The 22,919-nt window shown below is 39.5% G+C and overlaps 1 protein-coding gene across 6 annotated transcripts in view; it reads right to left on the reverse strand.

Annotated features, from left to right (window-relative positions):
• The window catches only part of TFDP2 (transcription factor Dp-2 (E2F dimerization partner 2)), a 243,274-nt gene that overhangs the window by 55,136 nt on the left and 165,219 nt on the right, over positions 1 to 22,919 (reverse strand). For 4 of the 6 annotated variants that reach the window (XM_012002657.1, XM_012002659.1, XM_012002658.1 and 1 more), the window contains 3 exons: positions 13,884 to 13,987; positions 3,774 to 3,895; positions 2,299 to 2,346 (listed from right to left, as the gene is read on the reverse strand). The exons of 1 other annotated variant lie outside the window; for it this stretch is intronic. In XM_012002657.1, coding sequence (XP_011858047.1) covers positions 2,299 to 2,346; positions 3,774 to 3,895; positions 13,884 to 13,987 — 274 coding nt within the window. The remainder of the gene's footprint in view (positions 1 to 2,298; positions 2,347 to 3,773; positions 3,896 to 13,883; positions 13,988 to 22,919) is intronic. One more of the 6 variants, XM_012002660.1, reaches the window with a different exon arrangement.

Genomic DNA, 22,919 nt, shown 5'->3' on the forward strand with positions numbered 1-22,919 from the left:
AAATGTATTTCATTTAAATAAGGAGTTATATAAAATATATAGTAAAAGTTTCATTTCTTTTTAAAAAAAGAGTCAACCAGAATATTTAAATCAACAAAATATTTCAGTCATGTTTATAAAATTAAACCTTGACTTAATTAGCAAAAAAGTAAAAAATTAAAAAAAGGCCAGGTGTGGTGGCTCATGCCTATAATCTCAGCACTTCGGGAGGCCAAGGCAGGTGGATCACTTGAGGTGAGGAGTTCAAGACCAGCCTGGCCAACATAGTGAAACTCCATCTTTACTAAAAATACAAAAATTAGCTGGGTGTGGTGCCACACGCCTGTAGTCCCAGCTACTTGGGAGGCAGAGGTTGCAGTCAGCCGAGATCGCGCTACTGCACTCCAGCCTGGGCAACAGAGTGACACCATGTCTTAAAAACAAAGGAGGCTGGGCACAGTGGATCACGCCTGTAATCCCAGCAATTTGGGAGGCCAAGGCAGGCAGATCACTTGAGGTCAAGAGTTTGAGACTAGCCTGGCCAACATGGTGAAAGCCTGCTTCTACAAAAATACAAAAACTTGCTGGGCATGGTGGTGCATGTCTGTAATCCCAGCTACTTGGGAGGCTGAGACAGGAGAATCGCTTGAACCCAGGAGGTAGAGGCTGCAGTGAGCTGAGATCAAGCCATTGCACTCCAGCCTGGGAGAGAGAGGAAGACTCCATCTCAAAAAAAAAAAAGAAAAAAAAGAAGCATAAAGAAAAAAATGAAACACCACTGTGCTAAATCTTACTAATTTAGAACAAGGAATAAAGAAAAACACATATCAAATCTTTGCAGTTTGACAGAGGGGTGGTGGGGATACACTGCAGAAAAGTTACATTCAAAACTTTTTAAAGAATGATAAAAAAAAAAATGCTAGGAAAAAAAGCCACTGAACCAAATGTAGAAAGACAAAGTTGAACCAATGGCTATACTAATACATTTAATCTAACACTTTTATGTATTCTCACTTATAGATCTTTAGAATTCTCACTTACAAAGGAGAATAAAGAGAATCTTGGTTTTTGTACTGTTTGCAGTGTAGAGGTGTCACCCATCATAACTGACAAATAGTTCCATTTTAAAGCCTTAAACATTGCTAAATACATCTGCAAGAACTTGTTCTGTTGCCCTTTCCAAGGATAAACACCAGTAAAGACGAGTTTGAGTTGGAAAGAGGACTTTCCATTAGAGAGTAAAGAACATTTCATTTCTATGAAACGGCAGCTCCTCAGACGTGATTGTATCTGTTGAAAACAATTAGGACCAAGAAGCAAGCAACAAAAGCCACCAAGGAACTGAAACAGCACTAGTGTCAGGGCAAGAAAACACACATCCTTTATACATATTCCCACAGTTCTCACTCAGAGCCTAGTCACTTTCATTTTAGACTGAATTCTAACACATTTAGCCATCTAGTTTCTCAGGGCACAGCAAATCAGAGATAGCAAATTAGAAAATGTAGGAGTTTCTGACGTGGCAGGCATTTATTTTTTACTTAACAGACTACAAGTGATTCTGATGCAGTCAGAATGGAGAAGCCACTGTCCTAATATTCTAAGATAACATGAACTTTCCTTATGCCCAACATATTGCTTAAGAACAACTGAGAGTTTGTTATGATTTATAAATGTTTTAAGAAAAACTTAGCCGGGTGCGGCGGCTCACGCCTGTAATCCTAGCACTGTGGGAGGCTGAGGCGGGTGGATCATGAGGTCAGGAGTTCGAGACCAGCTTGGCCAACATGGTGAAATCCCGTCTCTACTAAAAATACAAAAATTAGCCAGGCATGGTGGTGTGCGCCTGTAATCCCAGCTATTCAGGAGGCTGAGGCAGGAGAATCGCTTGAACCTGAGAGGCAGAGGTTGCAGTGAACCAAGATCGTGCCACTGCACTGCACTCCAGCCTGGGTGACGGAGAAAGATTCCATCTCAAAAAAAAAAAAAAAGAAAAAGAAAAACTTTTTAAAGTTTGGGCATGTTAGGGTAATGTGGAGCATTCACTTTGATAAAACTCTTCATTTCCCAGATGGAAAGAGGGGAGGTAATACTAAAGGACATACTACCAATAGTCAATCTGCTCACAGGGTAATTTCTACTGAAACCATACAGATACTATGAGTGAACTGGGGCACTTGATGCAGAATGAAATAATGGAACTGAAAGAAGTTAAAGTTACACGAAGAGAAACATCGCATTAAACCAGAGTAGTCGCAACACCAACAACCTCTCTATACAGCAGAATCTTCCAAACAAAATAGTTAGACTTATACTCACCTTTCTGAAAAATCAGAGTCTATAAATTTTCTAGCCCGTTTTCTATCACTAAAAAGGAAAAAAGATAGCATAAAAACAACACATACTTAAATACAATTTAATTTCATTAATACTTTATTATAACTTGTCTAATTATACATTGAATATATTCGAAGACTAAAACTAACAAATACAAAAGATAGGTACATAAAATAAATCCTAATTGTATCATGTGAACAAGATATCACAACATAATAATCATAGGTTGAAAAGAGCTCAATGAATAGTTAGGGAGGAAAACACTGCAGACCTGCAAACAAGACAGAGAAAAATTTTCTTCACTCTGTGAAATACTGACTATACCAGACAATCCTGCCACCTCCAATATAAAGCACAAATGGGGCTGAAAATATCCAGACCCTGGTCATTTCCAAAGTGGGCCAACACTGCTGGCACAGGCTTGGCTTTCACGTTATAATCTTTCAAGGCTATATAGAAATCCAGGGTAACCTTAGATCTACACAAGAATGTTCATGAGGATTGAGTAACGCCCATAGGATTACAGGTAATTCTGTCATTTCAGCTCATTTGATAATGGAAAAGTATGCATATAAAAAACTCTTCTGTCTTTAATGTATTTGTACGTGTGTGTAGGCATGTATTTATGTATATTAATATGTATACATCTTAAAGCACTTTGACAGGATTATTAATTCACTTAATATCCTTGAAGCAAGGAGATTCTTACTGCACTAAGATTTACCATCTGCTTGCTCAAACTCACATATGACAGAATCACCAATGCAGTATTCCACCATGTAAGTAACTTCTAAAGTAACAAAACATCTCAAGTAACAAAACGAGATTTTCAGTAATTTATCTTATTTATTTTTCTTTTATGGAAGTATGAGGTACTAAAATGATAAAGAGTGGAGAAAGGTGTAAGTATTTTACAGGCAAAGATGAAACATATAGAAGTTTGTACTAAAAGTGACAAATTAGTAACATAGAAGAGATATTGATTCAATTGTTCAGCGTTTAAAAAGAAGAGGAAATTTAATAAAAAAATTTATTTGGCCTCTTTTCCTACCCTTTTCTGGTTTTTAAGGAAATAATTCATAGGGGAAATTCTGAATATAGCCAACACTTAATATTTAACTCCTTTTTTATGTGAGTTAAAAATATATAAAAATATAGTTTTTATATTTCCAAAGCAGTTAAATGTTATAATAAAAGTAGTCCTATTCCAGAGTTTAAAAAGTCACGGCGTTCAGTTATGATTTATTGTACTGTTTTTTTCCGTTTAAAAATAGTTGTTCCAGAGATGATTTATATCTAAGATATAAAGTGAAATAAAATAGGTGATTTTAAAGGAAAAACATTTGTTTTTAAGAACTAAACTAAAATAAAACAAGAACAGAAGACAAGATAGTGAGAAAAAAATGTCTAAACTTCTTTTTTAAGGTTTTAAAAATAGTAACTTGCAACACTCTTACCCAGGGACCCAGCCAGTAGCTTCTGCTATGTGTGTCTGAGTAACCATTGCTGGTGCAGGGGTATATGGACTCCCAATCAGAACACTTCCTGAACTGGTTAGTCTCTGTGGTGTGCTTATAATCTGTAAAGTCAGGAACAAAGAATATGATATTCTTAATTATTAAGAAAAGCCTACAGGCAGAAAATAATGTTGATTGCTAACCTACATATGAGGAAATAAAAGGTACTTAATGTCAGTCATCTAAGAATATAAGCAATGCCTTTGATTTACTTATATCCTAGGATCTTAATGCACAAGTATCCTGAATACTGACATGAGGTCACAATTCAGGTTTCAGCAAATGAATGGCAATTTGGAAGGATTAAGTAGAGAACTGACAATGCTTCAAAAATCAGAAAAATGAAAAGCTTTCTTTGAAACTGAGGAAATGAATTGCAGTACAGCTTGATTTACTAGAACCAGGGTAAGAGCAAATCAGACTTCCAAAGTCCATCATACAGTATACACAAAGATACTATCCAGCTTGGATAATTATATAGATGCAATTTTATCCTTTTTAAAAAAAGTATTGGACAGGGAGCGGCGGCTCGCGCTGTAAACCCAGCACTTTGGGAGGCCAAGGTGGGAGGATCACCTGAGGTCAGGAGTTCAAGACCAGCCTGGCCAACATGGTGAAAACCCATCTCTACTAAAAATACAAAATTAGCCAGGTATGGTGGTGTGCGCCTGTAATCCCAGCTACACGAGAGGCTGAGGCAGGAGAATCGCTTGAACCCAGAAGGCGGAAGTTACAGTGAGCGGAGATGGCACCATTGCACTCCAGCCTGGGCAAAAAAAGCAAAACTCCATCTCAAAAAAAAGAGTATTTCATGTTATTAAATACTCTTTGAAGACATTTTAAAGACCATAAAACATTCTACCATGTGGATTTATTATTCTCTATTAGATATATATGGATTTTTAATTGTTCACTATTATAAAGAATGCTGTGATAAACATTTTTGTACAAAGACCTCACCCTTAATTTCTATTTCCTAAGGCTAGACTCCAGAAAGGGGATTAATGGAACCCCTAAAGACTTTTTTAGAAAGGTACCTTATATGTGTTACCAAATTCCTTTCCAGGTCTTAAAATTTTCACTGGTTAAAAAACAAAACATGTTCTTCCCGAAGACATTTATAATAATTAATACAAAAAACCTAGCAGCCTAGTAATAGCTTTAGAAATATTTTCATGTAAAAAAAGGGGAAGAGGCACACTCCAGTGAATGGGGATATTAATGAAACATGATTGGACCCTATTGGATAATTATTGAAGCAACTGTTGGGTATATAGTTCTATTTTGTAAAGTTTTGAAAGTGTTCATGATAGTAAGTTTTAAGTCCCAACTCAGAGAGAAAAATATCTACAGGGACTACATGTAATTGAATAAGTCCTCAAACAAGAGAAATAGTTCTATTCTACTGCCTTATGCAAGACAAAATGCTAATTAATTTTTATCTCCCTGACCAAATGAAACATGTTTCTGCAGCCAGGGTGAATCATTAAATTCATTGCTAACTTGCTCCATACATAACTAAAGGGAAGGATTAATAAGCATTTCAAGCTCTTCATTTGCATTTGAAGGAAAGAGTCAAACAATAACCTCTGAAGCATAAAAATAGTTCAGACCTAGTTATTAAAGTCTAGTCAACATGTATTCATTTACCAAGTATTTAAGAATCTTAGCTAGCTTCTGTTTATGTTTGACTATGTTAGTTTGGGGCTAGGAAGATGTTAGTACCTACAATTGTTTATGAAATAGTTTTAGTAAGTTCATTCTATAGTTACAAAAATAAAAACAAAAGTTAATAATACTGACAGATGTCTGGAGAGTTCTGATTATGTACAACACACCAAGGGTATTAAATAAGGCACTCAGAAGTTTGCCTCGTGCGAAAACATAAAAACAGAAAATGTGTCTGTACCTCTCAATGAATTCTGCCTTGCATTCCAAGTATGCTTGCACTTCCCACTCCACATGTCTGGTCCCACATCCCCACTTTCATTTCAGTGCAGGATCTTTAGGGGTGGAGAGTAACCTGCTAAACTATGTCCTTTGCAGGGTTTAACACAGTGGTAGGGGATGCTCATAGGAAAGGCACAATAAATATTTACTAACTGGGATAAAATACTCAACTTTTAAAATAATAAGGAAAAAAAGTAACTTCATTTATTGATATGCTAAAAGGATTATATAAAATCCACTAAAAAAATACAACATAGTTTCCACCAATCACTACATCACATTCTCTATCATGCTGACCTTGGGTATGGACAGCTTATGAAGAAAAATGTGAGTTATTTGATTACCCTCTGGTCTACTCTACTCCTTGAACAGCAGTGTCTACAAAGCTATTCTAAGCATTCCAATTTACCCTTGAAATGCATTGCATTACTATTGCAGTATTATTACTAAGGAGATCTTTTTCTATATGGTATTAGCAGCGTACATGCTTGGTTTTGCTGATTTACAGGGCTTTGTAGAAAAAAAAAAAGCTGGGCATGGTGGCTCATGCCTGTAATCCTAGCACTTTCTGAGAGGCAAAGGCAGGCGGATCATTTGAGGTCAGGAGTTCATGATCAGCCCGGCCAACACGGCGAAATCCCTACTCTAATAAAAATATAAAAATTAGCTGGGCGTGGGGGTGGGCACCTATAATCCCAGCTACTTGGAAGGCTGAGGCAGGAGAATCACTTGAACCCAGGAGGCGGAGGTTACAGTAACCGGGGATCATGCCACTGCACTCCATCCTGGGCGACACAGTGAGACTCTATCTCAAAAAAAAAAAAAAAAAAAAAAAGAAAGAAAAGAAAAAAGAAAGGAAGGAGGAAGGGAAAGAGGACATAGAGAAAAACAGGCTATCTTTATGAAAATGACTTTGAAAGTGAATTCTAGTTTACATTTTCTTTTTTTCCCTCCCTCATTGTCAGATTGTTAGCTGATATTCTTTGTTGATTGGAGAGTGATTAGCAACACTCTACTCCTTTCTCTTAGCACAGGGCCTGGTACACAGCAATTCCTTAATAAACATTTCCTGCATGAACAAATTACAGAGATGACACACTTGAACAGGAAAGATAAGGTCTAAGAGTATGTGAGATACGGTAAGTTACTAAACTAGGATAATGAGAGTGAAACGTAAGAAATAAAACAAAAGGAAAGTCAGTGAGACTTGAACAGCCACAGAATATAAGAAAATTGGTTTACAGGGTGATGAGTCAGTCATGCTTTCTAACTCTGAACCTTAATTTTGAAATCCCAGGCCAGGCACGGTGGTTCACTCCTAAAAATCTCCGCACTTTGGGAGGCTGAGGCGGGTGGATCATTTGAGGTCAGGAGTTCGAGACCTGCCTGGCCAAAATGGTGAAACCCCATCTCTACCAAAAATACAAACAAAATCAGCTGGGTGTTGTGGCACACGCCGGTAATCCCAGCTACTCAGGAGGCTGAGGCAGAAGAATCGCTTGAACCTGGGAAGCGGAGGCTGTAGTGAGCTGAGAGCGTGCCACTGCACTCCAGCCTAGGCGACAGAGCGAGACTCTGTAAAAAAAAAAAAAAAATTGAAATCCCAAACTAAAGTATTAAAGTTGGAGGTAAAAATATACTTTTAACATTCACTTGATACGATAAGGAAAATAGAGTTTTAAATTTCAGAGTGCTCTTACCAAAAATCCAGACATCCTTAATTTAAATGTTATGTGGTTTATCTGACAATAGAATTAGTTACACTGGGAAAATCAGATAGCAATTGAACATTATTCTGAACATTTTCCTGCCCTCAATCAACATATTTTATGTGCTACTGCCATCTACAGTTTAAAAAGCCAAGAGAGCATATGTATTCCAAAGGGAAAAAAATTACAAAATTATAAAGTGGTATATTAAGAGATTTCACTATTTGATGGAATTTTGGTTTTCACTGTAAGAAACATGCAGTTTTCACTCTTCTAAAATAAGACAGTCACGAGATTATCTTATACAGTTGACCCTTGAATAACATGGGCTTGAACTGGGCAGGTCCGCTTATACATGGATTTCCTTTCACTTCTGCCACCCCTGAGACAGCCAGATCAACTTCTCCTCTTTCTCCTCTGCAGCCTACTCAACGTGAAGACATCGAGGATGAAGACTTTTATGATAATCCACTTCCACTTAATGAATTATAAATGTATTTTCCTAACGATTTTCTTAGTAATTTTTTTCCCTAGCTTACTTTATTGTAAGAATACAGTATACAATACATATTAACATACAAAATAACATTAATATAACATAAAATGTGTTATTCGACTATTTATGTTATAGTAAGGCTTCTAGTCAATAATAAGGTATTAACAGTTAAATTTTGGGGGAGTCAAAAGCTAACCATGGATTCATGACTGCACAGGGGCTGTGCCCTTATCCCTTGCATCATTCAAAGGTCAACTGTATAATCATAAGATCTATAACATATAACTATAAGAGAGCCTATAAGAAAAGGGCAAGTATCTTCAACTGAAATAAGTACTGCTAAACTAGTTTCCATAACCACAGAAAACAAATGAAAACTTTTCATGGGGCCTTTTGAAATTTCTATCTACCATTAAGATTTGGCTACCAAAAGACACGTGAAGTTCAAAGGGCAAGCAGAAACAGAAGGCTAAGAAGCAAATCGGTGAGTTTTTATCCAAGAATTCTTTAACTAAACAAAAACTTTTTAAAAAATCATGGATGAGGGAGTTAGAGGAGAACTGATAATGGCTCTAACTGTCTTAGTCCATTCAGGCTACTATAACAAATCACCTTAGACTGGGTAATTAACTAATTAATTTTATTTAAAGTCTTCCGCAAGGAGTACAAAACTGGGTAATTTACAAACCATAGAAATTTATTGCTCACTGTTCTGGAGGTTGCTGAGAGGTCCAAAATTAAAGTGCTGGCAGATTCAGTGCCTGGTGAGGGTTTATTCTCTGCTTCAGAGATGATGCCTTCTGGTTGCACCCTAATAGCAGAAAGGGTCCAGGGTGCTCCCTTCAACCTCTTTTATAAGGGCACTAATTCCATTCATGAGGGTGAAGCCCTCATGACTTCATCACTTCCCCAAAGGCCCCGCCTCTTAATACCACCACAGTAGGGATAAGGTTTCAACATGAATTTTGGAGGAACCCATTCAGACCAGAGCATTCAGTTCCTGGCCCTCTAACATTCCTATTTCACAGGCAAAATACATTCATTTCATTCCATAGTCTCACAAGTCCTAACTCCTTCCCCAAATCAGATATGGGTAAGACTCAAAGGTGCAATTCATCCTGAGGCAAATTCCCCTCCAGCTGTGAGTCTGTGAAATCCAACCTGTTTCCAAAATACAATGATGGGACAGGCACAGAACATGCATTCCCATTCCAAAAGGGAGAAAATAGAAAAGAAGAAAGGGATAATAGGTCCCAACCAATCCAAAACCCAACAGGGCAAACATTAACTTTTAAGGCTTCAGAATAATCTTTGACTTGATATCCTGCCTTTTGGACACACTGGAGCAGGAGTTGGGCCCCCAGGCTACCAGGGGCCCCCATCCCCATGACTTTATTGGGGACAGCCCATGCTCAGTTTTCCTGGGTTAGAGTTTGAGTCTTCTGCATGTGGCTCTCCCAGGTGGCAGTTGCATGCTGGAAGGTCTACTAGACTAGGGCCTCAGGGAGCGACCCCGCCCCTCTCAGCTCCACTAAGCTTTGCCCTGGCGAGGGTTCCCAGTGGTGGCCTCACCTCTGTAGCAATTCTCTGCCAGGATCTGTTAAGGCTCGCCAGGGCATCTTTTGAAATCTAGGTGGAAGTTATCATACCCCGCAGCTTGTGCACCCTGTACCCACTGGAGATGGCATCACTCAGACACTGCCAAGGTTCACCACCTGTGCCCTCTAGAGGAGCAGCCACATATATACTTGCACTATATTTGGGCCTACCGGAGCCACACCTGGAATGGCTAAGGAGCACTGCGCCAAAATTTGGTGAGCAGACTTGACACAGTGCCAGGAAGCGATTGCCAGGGTTTCATTAGCGCCTGAAGCCCCTCTTTTGATAGTTCTGTCCCCCATGTCTTGGCACTCTGGGCCTGTGATGGGAGGAGCAGCATCGATAATCACTGAAATGCTGTGGGTTTATTCTTCCATGTTTTGATGAACAGCACCAAGCTTCCACCCATGCACACTAGTCTTCTTTATCAAAAGGTGACTAGGCCACTCTTTTGGTGTTCTCTCCAGAACATGCTTTTTTATTCTTTACATGGCCAAGCTGAGAATTTCCCAAATCTTCACTTCTGATTATAAATTATATCTTTAATTCACTTCTCTCTTCTCACATTTTACTATAAACAGCCAAGAGAAGCCACGTTAATCCCTAAACACTTTGCTTAGAAATTTCTTTGGCCAACTATCCAATTTCACTGATCCTAAGTTCCTCCTTCCACAAAACATTAAAACAGGAGAACAATTCAGTGAAGTCCCTTGCCACTTTTTTGGTTGTCGTTGTTTGGTTGTCTTATAGTGACCCCTCTGTCAGGGTCACTACAGCCTTGGACTCTTGGGCCCAAGTGATCCTCTCTCCTTAATCTCCTGAGTGGCAAGGACTATAGGTGCCACCATGCCTGGGTTTTTGTTTGTTTGTTTTCTGAGACAAAGTCTCGCTCTGTTGCCCAGGCTGGAGTGCAATGGTGTAATCTTTGCTCACTGCAACCTCAGGCTCCCAGGTTCAAGTGATCTTCCTGCCTCAGCCTCCCAAGTAGTTGGGATTACAGGCACCCACCACCATGTCCGGCTAATTTCTGTATTTTTAGTAGAGACAGGGTTTCACCACGTAGGCCAGGCTGGTCTTGAACTCCTGACCTCAAGTGATCCACTAGCCTCGGCCTCCCAAAGTGCTGGGATTATAGGTATGAACCACTGCACCCGGCCTAGCTAATTTTTATTTTTAGTTTTTTTTTTTTAGTAGAGATGAGGTCTCACTATGTTGCCCAGGCTGGTCTTGAACTACTGGGCTCAAGACATCCTTCTGCCTTGGCCTCACAAAATGATGGGATTACAGGAATGAGCCACTGCGCCCAGCCTTTTGCTACTTTGTAACAAGGATGGCTTTTCCTCCAGTTTCCTATAACATGTCCTTCACTCCTGTCTGGGACCTCATTATAATGGCCTTTACCATCCATATTTGTGCCAACATTCTGTTCATGACCACGGAGGTACTCTCTAAGAAGAGTGAGGCTTTCTCTACAGCTCTCCTCCTCTTCTGATTCCTCACCAGAATCACCCTTAATGGTCCATTCATCTCAAGAGGCTTTTTCCAGCCTGTTCCTCTGAACTCTTCCAGCCTCTGCCCATTACCCAGTTCTAAAGCCATTTCCACAGTTTTAGGTGTTTGTTCTGGCAGCACCCCAGTTCTTGGTACTAATTTTTGTCTTAGTCTGCTATAACAAAATACCTTAGCATAGGTAATTTATAAACGATAGAAATGTATTTCTTGAAGTTCTGGTGGCTGGGAAGTCCAGGATCAAGCCAGCAAATTCAGTGTCTAGTGAAGGCTCACTCTCTGCTTCATAGATGGTACCTTCTTGTAGTGTCTTCACTACAGGAAGTGGGGCAAAGAGCTCCCTTCAACTGTTTTTTTTTTTTTTTTTTTAAGACGGAGTCTTGCTCTATTGCCCAGACTGGAGTACAGTGGCACGATCTCTGCTTACTGCAACCTCTGCCTCCCGGGTTCAAGTGATTCTCCTGCCTTAGCCTCCCGAGTATCTAGGACTACATGTGTGTCACCATGCTCAACTAATTTTTTGTATTTTAGTAGAGATGGGGTTCCACTGTTTTAGCCAGCATGGTCTTGATCTCCTGACCTCGTGATCCACCTGCCTCGGCCTTCCAAAGTGCTGGGATTACAGGCGTGAGACACCACCCTCAGCAATTTTTGTATTTTTAGTAGAGATGGGTTTCACCATGTTGACCAGGATGGTCTCAGTCTCTTGATCTCATGACCTGAGCCTCGGCCTCCCAAAGTGCTGGGATTACTGGCCTGAGCCGCCGCACCCAGCCTCAACTTCTTTTATAAAGTCACTAATCCCCTCCATGAGAATGAAGCCCTCATAGCTTAATCACTTCCCCAAAGGTCCCACCCCTTAATACCATGACAATAGGGATTAAGCTTCAATATGAATTTTGGAGGGACACATTCAAGAGATAGCAACGGGGTCTTACAACCATTAGGAAACCAAAAACGAAATTCTGATTCCTGCCTAAGAACTCAGAAGTAGGCGGACAAATTAAGTACTTGGGATGGCCCAGTTGAAGGTAGAGTTCCAAATCTCCTCTCCTTCTTGTGACCTTTGTTCTGCTGATCCTGAGATTTACAGTAACTGAGTTAGTACCACACATCACTACTTATTATTAACAGAACGGGACCACGTAAGGGCTAACATGCATGTTAGTTCAAACTGACAATGGGAGAAAAATTATATATGCTTCCAAAGGATAAATTCACCTTGGGGTATAGCAGCATTAAACAAACAAAGAATAATAGAAAATAATCTCTCAAAACAGAAGAGTACTGTAAGGGCAAGACTCATAAAAATTTGAGTATGTTTAATTTTGGTACTTATATAATCACATTTCAAAATGCAGATTTTAAAGTTGAGTGTTTTATCTCATTTGCACCTATAGTAGTGGCTGAGGAGGGGAAAATGCTTAGCAAATGTTTGAAAATATAACCTGAGCTACCTTGAAATGAAGGCTCTTATTTGAGCTTAAATCTCCATGAGGTTTGGAGCTAGACTACATTCTTCACATACTTAAAGTAAATTGTGTTGGATCTTTAGCTTGATTTCTGCAGATGATAAACAGTCCTCAACTAACCAAGGAAAATGTCATGTCAAGAATGTGTCCTAAAGTCTTAGAGACTTTCTGAAAACGTTAGGTATGTTAAAAGATATTTTTATCTAAATAACTTTGCATTTAACATAGTCCACAGTGCTGTTGTACATTGTGGGCGGAATTTATTCTTATCGCTCTACAGATGAAAAGATGAAAACACTGGCAACAAAGAGTTATTGCTTAAATGTTTGAGTACTTTTACTAATGGTGGGTAAGGCCATTTAAATTAGACTTAGTTTCAGAGTAGTGGAATGCAACCTTGTTTATACATAAGTCTGCTGAAAGTGCTACACACTTCACGCTCTAGCATAATTAATGAATGACTTTAGAGAAACAGTTGTTTTCCATTTTTCATTCATTATTTCTACCACTAAAGATTAAAATAAATTGGTATATTGTTTTTTCCCCAGAAGCCTTTAATGAAAGGAATTTTAAATTAGTAGCTCCAGATGTAAATTAACTGTTGGGTCTCAGATTCCATTTATGTGAGAATACATAGTTTAGAGCAGTAAAGGTTATTTTATAAGAAAAAGAAAAGAGGAGGAGGATATAAAGCATAATACATTTCAAATCAATTTAAACAACTAAATACAAGAGAAACCTCACACAGAGAGCAAAAGACTTAAAACTACACATCCAGAATCCACAGATTCAAATATGTGAAAATTAAATATTAAAGAGCACAATGACTTTCTTTTTCTCAAGCTCAAGACTTGACCAGATACACTCAGATAAAAACAGAATGTTTTTTAAAAGTGACTCAGATAACTGAAATTAATTATAATTTTGTTTTTTTCTTTTTGAGACAGGGTCTTGCTTTATCACCCAGGTTGGAGTGCAGTGGTGCAAACACGGTTCACTGTGACCTTGACCTCTTGGGCTCAAGCAATCCTCCCGCCTCAGTCCTCCAAGTAGCTGGGACTTCAGGCATGTGCCACAGTGCCCAGCTGTTTTTTGTAGAGACAGGGTTTCACCATGTTGCCCAGGCTGGTCTTGAACTCCTGAGCTCAAGTGATCCACCTGTCTCAGCTTCTCAAAGTGTTGGGATTACAGGCGTGAGACACCTGCCACTCCTGGTTTAACTGGAATATCTGATCAAACATATTTAATGCAATTATCCTTTAAATTACTCTTGGCTAAACAAAGTTTCAATTCTAAGATTTGATAATTTTCTTACCATTTGGGGTCCAACATTCACATTTATTGGTCCTAAGGTTTTTGGTAAAATCTTTGTAGGTGAGTTGGTATTGGAAACTGGAAATGCAACAAATGAAATGTTGCCTGAAATGATACCAAAACATTAAGTTAGTATTCTGCAATACCAAGGCCATTTTCTAGCTATATACACCCATGGTCCTAATTCATTTTGTTGAGGTAATTTATAAATATCTTAGGAAGCACATTATGAACAAAATACACCTTACTGAAAAGCCATACTAACGATTGCTTTGTTGTAAGGAATACAATTAACTTTGCTGCATAAATAATCTTTATTTATATTTTACTGAAAGTCTATAAAATAAATAGTTCCAATTATTTGACAATTAACTATGAAACTTTCAGTTGGTCTTTTAGAGGGAAAAATATTTAGAGAATATATAATGCAAGTCACAGTTTATATCAGAATTGAGAAAGAGATCTTTACTAGACATGACGGAACAAATAATATATTTGATGATGAAACATAACATGATAAGTAAAATAACTATTTAAATTTCTTTGTAGTACAAAACATCGAGACTAAAAGCTAACATATTTTCAAACTGTCAAATTGATAATGCTTTAGGGTTTTATAATACTAGAGAAAAAACATGGTGCTACCTAGTTATTAATACTAGGAACAGTGGGATCTGTACCGTGTTTTCAAGTGATCTCAGTACTTTAAATTTCAAATTACCAGAGCAAACTGCTACCAAGAAAATTCCCCTCTAAAGGAAAAGCCAACCTACTATTTTCTGAACTATAACATTAACTACTTAATTACCCCGACAAACTTCAGCTAATCAGTGTTTCTCTTAGAAGATAACAGTGTAACAAAATATATCAAAGGAGATCATCCAGGAAGTATGTGAAAGGCCAACACTAAAACCCGGGGACAAACAACATTTAAGGGTAGGACAACAAAGACATTTCCTTCTTAGTTGCCTTCCTCAGATGACCCCCATCTTCCAAAACTTGACCACACTCTTTAATCCCCTTACTATTTTTTTTTTTTTTTTTTTTGAGATGGGGGTCTCTCTCTGACACCCAGGCTAGAGGGCAGTGATGCAATGACAGCTCACTATAGCCTCAAACTCCAGGGCTCAAGTGATCCTCCCACCTCAGCCTCCAAAGTGGCTGACACCACAGGCATGCGTCACCACACCTGGCTAATTTTTTTTTATTTTGTAGAGATGGGGTCTTGCCATGTTGCCCAGCCTGGTCTCAAACTCCTGTGCTTCAAGCAGTTCTCCCCCTTAGCCTCCCAAAGTGCTGGGATTAAAGGCTTGAGCCATGGCACCCAGCCTAAATGACTTCTTTTTTATTTTTCTTTTTTTGAGAGTCTCGCTCTGTCGCTCAGGCTGGAGTTCAGTGGCGCGATCTTGGCTCACTGCAACCTCCGCCTCCCAGGTTCAAGTGGTTCTCCCGTCTCAGCCTCCTGGGTAGCTGGGATTCCAGGCACCCGCCATCATGCCCGGCTAATTTTTGAGTTTTACTAAAGACGGGGTTTCACCATGTTGGCCAGGCTGGTCTCGAACTCCTGACCTTGGGTAATCCGCCTGCCTCAGCCTCTCAAAGTTCTGGGATTACAGGCATGATCCACTGTGCCTGGCCCAAAATGGCTTCTTTCATCTGCTCTGCACTTTCTGCCTCTTCAGGGATCTCACCCATCAATTATCTACTCTGTCTCCTGAACTTTCAACTATTCCATTGGCCCTTTCCCTTCAGTTTTTGTAGAGTTCATTTTCCCCCTAATTCCACAAATAAAATCAAATTATATTTATTGTGCTCACTCAGCAAGTCCAAGTACCCAAATCTGCTTCTACTTCCTGTTCTCACTCTTGATATATGACTGAGCCCTCGTATATGATCACTGAATCCACCCAATGATCCAATCTAGAAATGATCTTCAGATCTTCACTCAATCTCCTCCTCATTCAACTGACCACCGTATTTGTTATTTCCTTATTCTAGTTCCTTTATGCCAGCGGTCCCCAACCTTTTTAGCACCAGGGACTGGTTTCGTGGAAGACAGTTTCTCCACAGACGGGGGTGAAGGGAGGTATGGTTTTGCAATGATTCAAGAACATTACATTTATCGTGCACTTTATTTCTATTATTATTACATTGTAGTATATAATGAATTAGTCATACAAATCATCACAATGCGGAATCAGTGGGAGCCTTGGCCTTGTTTTCCTGCTACTAGAGAGTCCCATCTGGGAGTGATGGAGACAGTGACAGATCATCAGGCATTAGATTCTCATAAGAAGTGTGCAATGTAGATCCCTCACATGCACAGTTCACAACAGGGTTTGTGCTCCTATGATAATCTAATGCCGCTGCTGATCTGACAGGAGGCGGAGCTCAGGCGGTGATGTGAGCGATGGGGAGTGGTTGTAAATACAGATGAAGCTGTGCTCACTCACTGGCTTGCCTGCCTGCCACTCACTTCCTGCTGTGTGGCCCAGTTCCTAACAGGCCATGGACTGGTACCTGGTGGCCAGTTGGGGATCCCTGCACTATGCTGCTGGCACTCATTTAATTTGCAACTTCATATCTGGTTTGAATACAGTTACCATCTAACTCAGTTGATTGACAATACTGGCTGTCCAATGGAATCGCCTGGGGAACAATGAACAATACCAATGCCTTGGATCCTAGAGCTGCCGATATAATTGATCTGGGGTGAACCTGGGCATCAGGCCATTAAACATTCTCCAAACAGTTCCAATGTGCGGCCAGGGCTGAGCACCATCGCTCTTACTAGATATCCTACTTCTAACAGCTTTCCTAGCCACTCCATGCATCTATAACAAACCATTCTTTCAACTCGCAAAACTGTTCTGAACACTCCCCTAATTATGGTTTTTAAGGACTCCACAACACTTCCTAAAAGCCTCTCAGACTCCTCAACATGGCACAAAAGCTCGCAGTGGAGATCTCACCCCTGCCTCCTCTCACAGCTTCATCTTCAGTTGCTCCCTCCACATGTACCCCGCAATCCAACCAGATTAAATACTTTACATTTCTAGAGAGGCCCCAGTTCAACCAACTGGCTTTGGCATACACCTTTCCATCTGCTGAGAAGGCCCTTCTCTACTGAGCCAACTCCTACCTACTAGCACTTCAAAATGGATGGCTTCCACACCATTTTCTGAGCAATTATTATGTCCCCAGAGTCTGTTCGAGAGGTTTCCTATATATACATACATATATGTATGTACATATAAATATACACACATATATGTATGTACATATAAATATACACACACACATAAAGTGTACATATACACATATATGCGCGCACACACATGCACACACACACACACTCTCTTGTCCTAAGCATCGATGAGGAAAAAAAGTGTATATATATACACACACACACACACACACACACACACATTTTATGTGTATGTATGTATGTGTGTATACTTTTTTTCCTCATCGATGCTTAGGACAACAGTGTGAAATAGATTATTAGTGACCCTATTTTATATATTAAGAAATTGAGATTGAAATTAAATACAAGGTCCCATGGTAGTGAAGCCAACAGCTCCACCTCCAAAGCCTCTGCTCTATGCATCTCCTCCTTCTTAAAAGCTGTCCCATCCCCTGTGGTCTAAATTCTGGATATTCCTCTTCTGGCTTCTCATAAAACCTGTTATCACTTACTTGTAATTCTATTATAAATGGGCTACGTCTCTCAGCTTTGTATCCTAGCACCTAGTTTAGTCCTTGGAACAAAACAGGTGCACAAATGATAAAAAGTGTTTGATCAGCCAAGATTGAAAGTATTACCTTTCCTAATCTGGATGCCAAACTTCCTGCAATACAGCTTAAATTACAACCCTTGTTATTTTTCCAACCAAGATCATAACTCATACTGAGTTTGAAATCAATTTAAACAGCAGGTCCTTTGTTTATTTCGCTTTTAACATGACCGAACTGGTATTATCAAATAAAGTTTCCCTACCTTGCAATTGTGCAACTGATTTTCTTAAAACAAAATGTGGCCAGGCAGTGGTTCATGCCTGTAATCCCAGTACTTTAGGAAGCCAAGCAGGGCAGATCACCTGAGGTCAGGAGTTCGAAACCAGCCTGGCCAACATGGCGAAACCCTGTCTCTACTAAAAATACAAAAGTTAGTCAGGCGTGATGGTGCACACCTGTAATCCCAGCTACTTGTGAGGCTGAGGCATTAAAATCACTTGAACCGAGGAGGTGGAGGTTGCAGAGAGTCAAGATAGCGCCACTGCACTCCAGCCTGGGCAATAGAGCAAGACTGTCTCAAAAAAAGAAAAAAGAACAATAAATTGACAAAACAAAAATTATAGTCCAGAAATAATTTCACCTATATATGAAAATTTTGTATATGATAAAGGTAGTATTTCAAACCAATGATGTTGAGACAAGAGACTATCCATTTGGATAAAAGAAATTTTAGATTTCAATTTATCACACTGAACAAAAACAAATTTCAGAAAAATCAAACATTTAAACATAAAAATTAAAACTTAAGAAAAACTACAATAATATTTTTATTTTTATTTATTTTTATTTTTATTTTTTTTGAGACAGAGTCTTGCTCTGTCGCCCAGGCTAGGGTGCAGTGGCCGGATCTCAGCTCACTGCAAGCTCCGCCTCCCGGGTTTAGGTCATTCTCCTGCCTCAGCCTCCCAAGTAGCTGGGACTACAGGCGCCCGCCACCTCGCCCGGCTAGTGTTTTGTATTTTTTAGTAGAGACGGGGTTTCACCGTGTTAGCCAGGATGGTCTCGATCTCCTGACCTCGTGATCCGCCCGTCTCGGCCTCCCAATATTATTTTTATAATCCTGGAATGAGGAAGGCCCTCCTCACCGTGTTACAGAATTCAGATATCTTAAGTAAAAAGACTGATGGATCTGACTACTTAAAAATCAAAACTTTAGAGCAAGACTTAATATACTTAGAAGACAAATGTCAGGCTGGTAAACAAATGTGCAATGCACAGGACATTTGATTACCATTCTTTAAAAAATTTTGTTTATTTAACCTACTGTTACGAATTAATAAGAAAAAGGCAATATCCCAATATAAAAATAAATCCTGTATATGAAGAAATACAGATGCCACTGATCACATGAAAAGATGCTTGATTTTAATAATTAAAAAACTAACTTTTGGGCCAGGCGTGGTGGCTCACACCTGTAATCCCAGCACTCTGGGAGGCCAAGGTGGGCGGATCACAAGGTCAAGAGTTCAAGACCAGCCTGGCCAACATGGTGAAACCCCATCTCTACTAAAAATACAAAAATTATCTGGGCATGGTGGCGTGTGCCTGTAATCCCAGCTACTTGGGGGGCTGAGGCAAGAGAATCGCTTGAACTCGGGAGGCGGAGGTTGCAGTGAGCCAAAATCAAGCCATTGCACTCCAGCCTGGGTGACAGAGCAAGACTCTGTCTCAAAAAAAAAACAAAAAACAAAACAAAACAAAAAACAAAAAACAGTTAACTTTTTAAAAAAAGGAAACCTTTTTGCATACTAGACTGATAAAAAATTAACAAGTCTGATAATGCACTGAGTTGGTAAGGATGTGGCAAAAAAGGCACATTTTAAAAATACTGACTTGGCACCTACTACTCTATGTCAAGAACTAAGGCTAAGCATTAGGATATTCAGTGAACAAGCAACATTGTTCCCTGCACTCAAGGGACTAACATACTCTGTTAGTGAAGGGAATACTGTAGAGCCTTTCTGGAGGTTCTGACGATGTGTTGATGTGTTGATTTTAATTAGAAAGGAATAAACTGACCGTGTGTTAGAATACAAAATTCTACATAAATACTTTAAAAAGAATTCTACACTTTTTTTTGAGACAGAGTCTCACTCTGTCCCTCAGGCTGGAGTGCAGTGGCGCGACCTCAGCTCACTGCAAGCTCTGCCTCCCGGGTTCACACCATTCTCCTCCCTCAGCCTCCCGAGTAGCTGGGACTACAGGCACCCACCACCACGCCCAGCTATTGTTTTGGATTTTTAGTAGAGATGGGGTTTCACCATGTTAGCCAGGATGGTCGCGATCTCCTAACCTCGTGATCCGCCTGCCTCGGCCTCCCAAAGTGCTGGATTTCAGGCGTAAGCCACCATGCCCGGCCTATAATTCTACACATTTAAAGCTTTTTTTCATCTCAACAAATACCCTCTGTTGCCTAAGTGGTAAGCTAATGTCTGGCTTCTGTGACATCATGATTGACAATGGGCATACCCTCTGACTAGCAATTCCTCTGGTGGAAATATAATAAACTAGGGAGATAAGAACAATTGTACGTGTCCTGGGATTGGAGCACGGTGGAGAAAAGCAAAGACCTACAAACAATTTAACTGTTTAAACATCTTCTGGTACATGTGCATGATGGAATATTATATAGTCCCTAAAAACACAAGCATGTATTGCCATGGAAAAATGTCCTATTATAAAAGAACACGATTACATTTACCTGAAAAACTACATATACGTCTATTTTTCATATATTTTTATATATTCATAAAAAGTCTGCCAAGAGAAACCACAAATTTAATAGTGGTTAGCTCTGATGAGTAGCACGGAGGAAGCATTGTTTTACACTTTTTATTATTTGAAAAAAACATTTTATGAACATGCATGCACGTGTTTTATAATTTTAAAAGCTACTGTCGCCAGGTGTGGTGGCTCACGCTTGTAATCCCAACTCTTTGGGAGGCCAAGGCAGGAGGATCACGAGGCCAGGAGTTTGAGACCAGCCTGATCAACATGGTGAAACCCCGTCTCTACTAAAAATTCAAAAATTAGCCAGGTGTGGCGGCGCGCGTCTGTAATCCCAACTACTTAGGAGGCTGAGGCAGGAGAATCGCTTGAATCCGGGAGGTGGAGGTTGCAGTGAACCAAGATCGCACCACTGCACTCCAGACTGGGTGACAAAGTGAGACTCCGTCTTATAAACAAATAAATAAATAAATAAATATAAAAGTTACTGTCATTCTGAAAGAGAGAATGAATCAGTCATAGCTACTAAAACAAGTTTAAGATCTAGAAATGATTGTCTCATAAGTAGTAAAAATGAAATTTGCTTTAAAAGTAGTTAAAAGGACTCCACTAGAATTCCAATAGCTGTAATACCCAGAAATAAAAGCCACATGTTTAGACAAAACTTACTTTCATCAAATCAGCTAAGTTCAGCAGCAGAAATATATATATATATTTTCACTCAAAAGGACACCTTTAAATAGATTACAAAGATTCAGTCAACCAAAATTTCAGCCAGGCTGAGAGAAGTAAATAAAGTCTAAACAGTTTTTCCTAAGTGCGTGGCCTAAATTCATAGCTCCTTGGCAATAGGAGCTTGACACTGTCCAGAAGCTGATTCCTGGGACTCAGTGTATTAAAAACAACAATTTTTAAAGTTGCCTGGATTTTGGTTCTGGCAATTTCCTCAATTAACTAAATGAGATCAATCACCTAGGGAAGTGGCTAAGAAACAGAACTAAAAACTTATGCCAGATGTTGGCTCAGACACAAGATTTTGGCTCAAATGTTATTTCAATTTATTGAGTAATATTTTTGTTTTCCACTAGAATTGTCTAGACACCACAGATTTTTTTTCCACTCATAATTCTTTAGGGGGTTCCAGTTACAATTAATCACCTTCAATATGTCCAATTAAAATGAAAAAAAATCCAGTTACATAATTGTGGTTAGTCTTTATGATGCTTATATACATTTTTTTCCATGGCATAGACTTTCTTAAAAAAAAAAGTTTTTGCTTGAATTAGCTTTAGGAAAAATCGTCTTCACCTAAGCCTACATCACATCCTCCTACAAGAACCAAATTGGTAACTTACTATAGGAAAGAATACATCTTTTTTGTGGATTTATAAATGTCTTAAATTAGAAGCAATGGTATAGACCATATATACGGGGTCCAACTTCACAGGACAAGCTAACCTATAACCTAAAATAAAAGTTTCTGGTTTGTTTTGAGACAGGATTCTTGCTCTATCATTCAGCCTGGAGAGCAGTGGCACTATCAGAGTTCACTGCGGCCTCAAACTCCTGGCTCAAGTTATCCTCCTGCCTCAGCTTTCCAATGAGCTGGAACAACTGGTGTGCACCGCCATGCCCAGCTATTTTTTTTATTTTTATTTTTTTGTAGGGAGGGGGTCTCACTATATTGCCCGGGCTGGTCTCAAACTCTTGAGCTGAAGCCATCCTCCCACCTTGCCAAAGCACTGGGATTACAGGCATGAGCCACCACACCCAGCATAAGTAAGTTAAAATGACCTAGATTGTGGTGGTGTATGTGTTTGCTGAAGTCCCAATTATACCTTAATGAAATGATGGAAAAATGTAACGTGGGCAAGTTCATATTAATTAGTAAGATGCTAATTATAGATTATACCATCCTCTGCTTTTCCTCTTCTGTCACCTCAACTGGCCCTTAAAAAAAAAATACAGGTAGTTCATCTTCTTGTCTAAAAAACACCCATTCAGCTACTGTCCCTTTTAAGTCAGTCTCCTGCATCATCACAATCTTTCCCTCTCTGCCAGATCATTCACATCAGTACATAAACATGCGTAATTTCTTCCATCTCAAAAACAAAAAACAAACCAACTTTTCTTGACCATCCAGTCCTCCAGTTACCAACTAATTTGTTGCCCTCTACAGCAAAACTACTCACAAAATCTGCCAGCATTTGCTGTTTCCACTTCCTCCATATCTGTTTCTTTTGAACCCTCTCTTCCCAATTTTCCCCCACAATTCCACTGAAATTCTTGGCCTTCAATTTACTTTAACCTTCCATCTACTCTGACACTTTTTAAAATCACACTTTAGAAACACTTTCTGGCCGGGCGCGGTGGCTCAAGCCTGTAATCCCAGCACTTTGGGAGGCCGAGACGGGCGGATCACGAGGTCAGGAGATCGAGGCCATCCTGGCTAACACAGTGAAACCCCGTCTCTACTAAAAATACAAAAACTTAGCCGGGCGAGGTGGCAGGC

Source organism: Mandrillus leucophaeus, unplaced genomic scaffold (genome assembly GCF_000951045.1).
Source record: "Mandrillus leucophaeus isolate KB7577 unplaced genomic scaffold, Mleu.le_1.0 Scaffold693, whole genome shotgun sequence".
Taxonomy (NCBI): domain Eukaryota; kingdom Metazoa; phylum Chordata; class Mammalia; order Primates; family Cercopithecidae; genus Mandrillus; species Mandrillus leucophaeus.